Raw genomic sequence first — 7,174 nt, forward strand, 5'->3', positions numbered from 1 at the left:
AGTCCCATTCATTTTCACATGAATCGCTCATACAGTCCCATTCATGTTCACATTAATCACTCATGAGTCCCATTCATTTTCCCATTCATATAAATCACTATATTTGTACCTGGTTCTGTGATCAGAGCCACTACTTTGCTGTGTATGGTCCAGGCTGCCAGTAGTATATGTATATACTGTATGTATATATATATTTATATGTATATTTCCACCTGGTTCTGTGATCAGAGCCACTACTTTGCTGTGTATGGCCCAGGCTACCAGCAGTATATGTATATTTATATGTATATTTATATGTATATTTATATGTATAGTTATAAATATATTTATATGTATATAATATTTCCACCTGGTTCTGTGATCAGAGCCACTACTTTGCTGTGTATGGCCCAAGCTACCAGCAGTATATGTATATTTATATGTATGGTTATAAATATAATTATATGCATATAATATTTCCACCTGGTTCTGTGATCAGAGCCACTACTTTGCTGTGTATGGCCCAAGCTACCAGCAGTATATGTATATTTATATGTATAGTTATAAATATAATTATATGCATATAATATTTCCACCTGGTTCTGTGATCAGAGCCACTACTTTGCTGTGCACGGCCCAGGCTGCCAGCAGTATATGTATATTTATATGTATATTTATAAATATATTTATATGTATATTTCCACCTGGTTCTGTGATCAGAGCCACTACTTTGCTGTGCACGGCCCAGGCTGCCAGCAGTATATGTATATATATGTATATTTATAAGTATATTTATATGTATATTTCCACCTGGTTCTGTGATCAGAGCCACTACTTTGCTGTGTATGGCCCAGGCTACCAGCAGTATATGTATATTTATATGTATATTTATAAATATATTTATATGTATATAATATTTCCACCTGGTTCTGTGATCAGAGCCATTACTTTGCTGTGCACGGCCCAGGCTGCCAGCAGTATATGTATATATGTATATTTATAAGTATATTTATATGTATATTTCCACCTGGTTCTGTGATCAGAGCCACTACTTTGCTGTGTACGGCCCATGCTGCCAGCAGCTGGTTCCTGGAGTCCTCCAGCTGACTGGGCTGGTGGTCGTCTGGCAGAGAACAGACTCCCAACAGGAACGTCTTCAGCGGACCTTCCTCTGAGACCATGTGACCCGTCACGGAGACCAGTGTCTCACCTGGGAGGAGGAGGACAATATTAACCCTTTCACTGCCACACTGCCAAACTGTTAACCCTTTCACTGTGACCATACAGAAGGTTAACCCTTTCACTGCCACACAACAGCAGGTTAACCCTTTCCCTACCACAGTACAGAAGGTTACCCCTTTACTATCACACTACAGATGGAACCGTCTGTAGTGTGATAGTAAACGGTTAACCTTCTGTAGTGTGGTAGGGAAAGGGTTAATGTTAGTGTGTCTCACTGACATGCACTCTCTATATATAGAGAGAGATAGAATATGTGTGAATATATATATATATATATTAGTGCTGTCAAACGATTAAAATATTTAACTCGATTAATCGCATGATTGTCCATAGTTAACTCGCGATTAATCGCAAATTAATCGCATTTTTATTTTTAATTTTTTTTTATACCTTAAACAGATCTTTTTCAAGTTCCAAGTTTTAATACTCTTATCAACATGCGAGTCAACAAATGCTTGCTTTGTGCAGCCATTTAACACAAAAGGATGACCCTCATGCATTGCAAATTTGCATCAAATTCAAAACAGAGTGATGCACAAAATAACTTAAAAGAAAATAATAATTTAAAACAATGAATAAAGTGTGCATGAAATAATAGGGGAAAGAAAACGTTAGGAACTTGTTACATTCACACACACATGGGCTGATTAATCACACACCCCCCTCTCTCCCTCACACACACACTCTCCCAGCTCTTTTTCTCTTTTGCCCCTTCCTCATCTCTCTCACCCCCCTCTCTCTCTATATCTCACACACACACACACACACACACACACACACACACACACACACACACACACACACACACACACACACACACACACACACACACACACACACACACACACACACACACACACACACACACACACACACACACACACACACACACACACACACACACACACACACACACACACACATAGTATCAATGAGAGCATCAATAATACACCTGAGTGAAGTCTAGTAAAAAAAAAAAAAAAAAATTTTTAGTTAATCTTGAGTTAAAAAAATTAGTGGCATTAATAGAATCGGGAGTTAACGCGATATATTTGACAGCCTTAATATATATATATATATATATATATATATATATATATATATATATATATATATATATATATATATATATATATATATATATATATATATATATATTAGGGCTGACCTCGACTAGCCGAATAGTCGACTAATCGACCGAAAGGAGCCGTAATCGACTGCCAACCTAGTCACAAAAAAAAAGTATTAGTCAAAAAAATAATATATATATATATATATATATATATAGTATATAATCTTTTTATTTTATTTATATATCATTCTTTCCAAAAGCAAGAAGGCCAAGAAGCGCAGCTAAAGCTAATGGCGAGGCTAACTGCCTAAGAAAACAGGCACAGAAAGAGGATTTCACCCGTCTAATGAACACACTAGACAAAATCAAGATGTATCCATCAGTGGACCAATTGCATGCTTTCGCAGAGGAGAAGAAGCCTTCCGTCGACTCCTTCAGACATTAAGCACCCCCCACAGCCCAAATGGAATGACAAAAACCAAAATATTTTTGGCCAATTTGCAAATTTGGGCCAATCAAAGTCGACTATACAAATCCTTAGTCGGGGACAGGCCTAATATATATATATTATATATAGAGGATATATATTAGTGCTGTCAGGCGATTAAAAAAAGTTATCTAATTAATTACAGGATTTGTAATTAATTAATCTAATTAATCGCATTTTTATCGCATAACCATTTTAGGCCTGATATTCTATAATCATATTTCAAATTGCATGTGTCCGGATGGCAGAATTCAGTACTGTATACAAAACCTTCTGTTTAATCATCTTCCATTTATTCATTTGCTTAGATTTTTCAGGTCTGGTCAATTTGAGCATGGTGTTATTCACAGTCAAAGATTTAAAAATAATTTGAATTGATATTCTCATTTGGTTCATTACAATTTACTCAAGCCTAGTAACAGACACAGTATTTCTGACACTGGGAATACATTCCCATGTCCCTAGAATCAGATACCTAGAACATGCAAATGGCCCATATTAAAAAGAAAGTCTGTAAATGTGTATTCTACGTTCTTATGGAATGAATGAGATTGAAAGATATTTAAATAAAAATAAATAAAAAAAGGTATTCATTTTGAGTTAATTTTCATAACACGATAATTTGCCGTGTAATTAATTAATCTAATTAACGCGATAAACTGACAGCCCTAATATATATATATATATATATATATATATATATATATATATATATATATATATATATAACACTTTGGGTGCCATGGGTTAGATTCATTATCAACCGTAGGTTGCCGGCTCTATTTGTCTATGGAGAAAGTCCCCTTCTTTGCAGGGCTATAACTTTTTAAATTCTATTGCTACATTGCCATTATTAGGGCCCATTCAAAGTCCTATATGTATTGTTCATTGTGTAGCAACGTTTTCATTCACATATTCATAGTAAAGTATGGTCTAATGTATAAGTATGTTTTCATCTCTTTCTGCAGCTTTCTCCAGAACGTGATCTATAGCCCCAAATGCATTATATTGATGATGCAATACAGTTGTATGGCAATCAGCGCAATATAAAAAATTCCAACTAGACGTACTTCTAGAAGTTACTACACGTCATCTGATGTTGACCGGATGGGCTAGGGGGCGTTTATAATTCCGTGGGCAGCGTTATACCAATCATCTAATGTGGGTCAAATGTTGATAATAGCAGTTAGTATCGAGTCCCGGGACCTATAGCGAGTGCCCGGAAGTAATATGGCCGACCAGCACAACCTCTACTGCACTTCCTGTTAAGCGATTGCGCCGATCGGCCACCAGATGGCGCTCCTGAACCGCCAGAGAGCTCAGTGGGTCCTCCTGGTGGATCTCAGGCCAGCGGAGGGGAAATATGAATCCGATCCCAGATTTTTGAAATATTGATATTAAAGACGCTGTAAAGCGTCCTCGGCAACTTGAGCATGGCCGGGAATGACGCTGTAAAGCGTTTCCTGGCAGTTAAAGTGTTAAGGCTGTCAAATATATCGCGTTAATATCGCGTTAACGCCTGATTCTATTAATGCCACAAATTTTTTTAACTCAAGATTAACTAAAAAGAAAAAAAAAAAAAAAACATTTTTTACTAGACTTCACTCAGGTGTATTATTGATGCTCTCATTGATACTATGTTTGTTTCTGAAGTGTGTGTGTGTGTGTGTGTGTGTGTGTGTGTGTGTGTGTGTGTGTGTGTGTGTGTGTGTATGTGTGTGTGAGATATAGAGAGAGAGGGGGGTGAGAGAGATGAGGAAGGGGCAAAAGAGAAAAAGAGCTGGGAGAGTGTGTGTGTGAGGGAGAGAGGGGTGTGTGTGATTAATCAGCCCTTGTGTGTGTGAATGTAACAAGTTCCTAACGTTTTCTTTCCCCTATTATTTCATGCACACTTTATTCATTGTTTTAAATTATTATTTTCTTTTAAGTTATTTTGTGCATCACTCTGTTTTGAATTTGATGCAAATTTGCAATGCATGAGGGTCATCCTTTTGTGTTAAATGGCTGCACAAAGCAAGCATTTGTTGACTCGCATGTTGATAAGAGTATTAAAACTTGGAACTTGAAAAAGATCTGTTTAAGGTAAAAAAAAGAAATTAAAAATTAAAATGCGATTAATTTGCGATTAATCGCGAGTTAACTATGGACAATCATGCGATTAATCGAGTTAAATATTTTAATCGTTTGACAGCACTAATATATATATAATTTGTAATGCTACAACTGGAACAGTTAAAACATGTCCATCTCACACAGTTTCTGTTCTCACCGTCTGCAGTGGTCCAGACCTCTGATGACAGACTGATAGACTCCGCCCTCTCCACCTCTGACATCACACCGTCTCTGATGACATCAAACTGGGCGGCGACACTGGCCTTTAAAAGATACAGACACCACATGTGGTCAGTGGTGAACATCTGGACGTGATATTTTAAAAGGGAAGGTTGTGATTTTTTTTCTCTCTCTCTCTCTCTTTTTCCAGCTAGTTAGCCACTAACCAATGCAGTCAATGGGGTGGAACCCCCCCCCCCCCCCCCCCCCGTCTGTACAAGATGACTGTGCTCAAACAGTGCTGAAACTTTTTTATTTGTATAGTATTGTGATATTGTGTTTCTTTTTCATTACTTGTGTGAACCAGCACCTTAACTTGGGTGCTGCAGTGTTGAGTGCATAGTAGTAAAGACATTATTAGTATAGTAGGTAGAGTGCATGATAGTATAAGACAGTAGAAGGTTAGTGTTTTTATTATTATATATATTTTTTCATTTCAGATATTGATTGAAGAAGTGTGTTTTTAGTCAACGGCAAAAGATTGACAATAAAACAATCTGAATGGGATTCTGAATATCTTAATATCTTAAGATTGCATAAAGCAGTGTGTATAGCTTTATAGATGAAGTGATGTTACTTCCAATCTCCACACACACCGATCCATCTCCGGAGAATGAGCATAACGTATGGGGAACAGGAGTGTCCAATCACATGTTCACCCAAATATGTTTATGACAATATTCTAGACAAGAAATAGTTGAGTTTGAGTGTACTGTACCTTTAGAGCTGTTTTGGATGGTAAGGTGTAGTCAGAGTTGAGTTTGAGTGTACTGTACCTTTAGAGCTGTTTTGGATGGTAAGGTGTAGTCAGGGTTGAGTTTGAGTGTACTGTACCTTTAGAGCTGTTTTGGATGGTAAGGTGTAGTCAGGGTTGAGTTTGAGTGTACTGTACCTTTAGAGCTGTTTTGGATGGTAAGGTGTAGTCAGGGTTGAGTTTGAGTGTACTGTACCTTTAGAGCTGTTTTGGATGGTAAGGTGTAGTCAGGGTTGAGTTTGAGTGTACTGTACCTTTAGAGCTGTTTTGGATGGTAAGGTGTAGTCAGGGTTGAGTTTGAGTGTACTGTACCTTTAGAGCTGTTTTGGATGGTAAGGTGTAGTCAGGATTGAGTTTGAGTGTACTGTACCTTTAGAGCTGTTTTGGATGGTAAGGTGTAGTCAGGGTTGAGTTTGAGTGTACTGTACCTTTAGAGCTGTTTTGGATGGTAAGGTGTAGTCAGGGTTGAGTTTGTGGATGAAGGCAGAGAAGCCGTGCTCCTCCACCAGAGAGAAGGGGTGGCAGTCGGCCACCAACATGCTGACCAAGGCGTCGTCCAGCTCCCTCTGACCGGCCAGAGCTGAGGGGGGGAACAAGTTAGGAGAAGGGATGATATCTGCATCAGTAGGTTGCGTTCACACCTACCCTGTTTTGGTCCGTTTTAAGTGAACCATGATGGTCCCTTTAAATCAATAGTCCGTTTCGTTTGGAGAAGTGTGAACACAAACCAAACTATTGTGAGGACCAAACAACCGAACCATGGTCCTCTTGAAAAGTTGGGACTCGGTCCCTTTCAAAGTGGAGCATGGTGCGGTTTGCTGTTGGTGTGAACGGCATTGAACTTTATATAGTACCTAATCTAGGAAGCGCAGGATTTTTGGAAGTGAGTGTGAATGAGAGTGTGAAAGAGTGTGTGTGCGCGAGCGTGAAAGAGAGAGTGTGCGAGCATGTGAGAGAGAGAGCGTGCGTGTGTGTGTGTGTGTGCGAGCGAGCATGAGAGAGCGAGTGTGTGAGAGAGAGAGAGCGTGTGTGAGAGAGAGCGTGCGTGTGTGTGCGAGCGAGCATGAGAGAGCGAGTGTGTGAGAGAGAGAGCGTGTGTGCGCGAGCGAGCATGAGAGAATGTTTTTTTTTTAAACATAAAATTAGATATACAAGCATTAATTAACAGTACACATCCAATGAAATCACCATTTAAATAAATGTAGTATACGAGATATACACCTAATACTTGCTATCTAATACCCTACATACATATGCTCTCGCTCTCTCCCCCCCCCCCGGACCCCCACTTGGATAATCCATCCATTAT

At 38.6% G+C, this 7,174-nt stretch overlaps 1 protein-coding gene across 2 annotated transcripts in view; it reads right to left on the reverse strand.

The window, feature by feature from the left end:
* LOC311240837 (zinc finger BED domain-containing protein 4-like) overlaps positions 1-6,424 on the reverse strand; it is a 29,026-nt gene extending 22,602 nt beyond the window's left edge. For both annotated transcript variants that reach the window (XM_084329432.1, XM_084329431.1), the window contains exons 1-3: positions 6,294-6,424; positions 5,050-5,155; positions 1,007-1,189 (exon numbers count right to left, since the gene is read on the reverse strand). In XM_084329432.1, the coding sequence (XP_084185558.1) occupies positions 1,007-1,189; positions 5,050-5,155; positions 6,294-6,404 (400 nt within the window). In that variant the 5' untranslated portion in view covers positions 6,405-6,424. The remainder of the gene's footprint in view (positions 1-1,006; positions 1,190-5,049; positions 5,156-6,293) is intronic.
* Between the last annotated feature and the right edge of the window lie 750 nt (positions 6,425-7,174).

This window comes from Notolepis coatsorum (genome assembly GCF_963971535.1).
Source record: "Notolepis coatsorum genome assembly, chromosome: 14".
In the NCBI taxonomy this organism is placed as follows: domain Eukaryota; kingdom Metazoa; phylum Chordata; class Actinopteri; order Aulopiformes; family Paralepididae; genus Notolepis; species Notolepis coatsorum.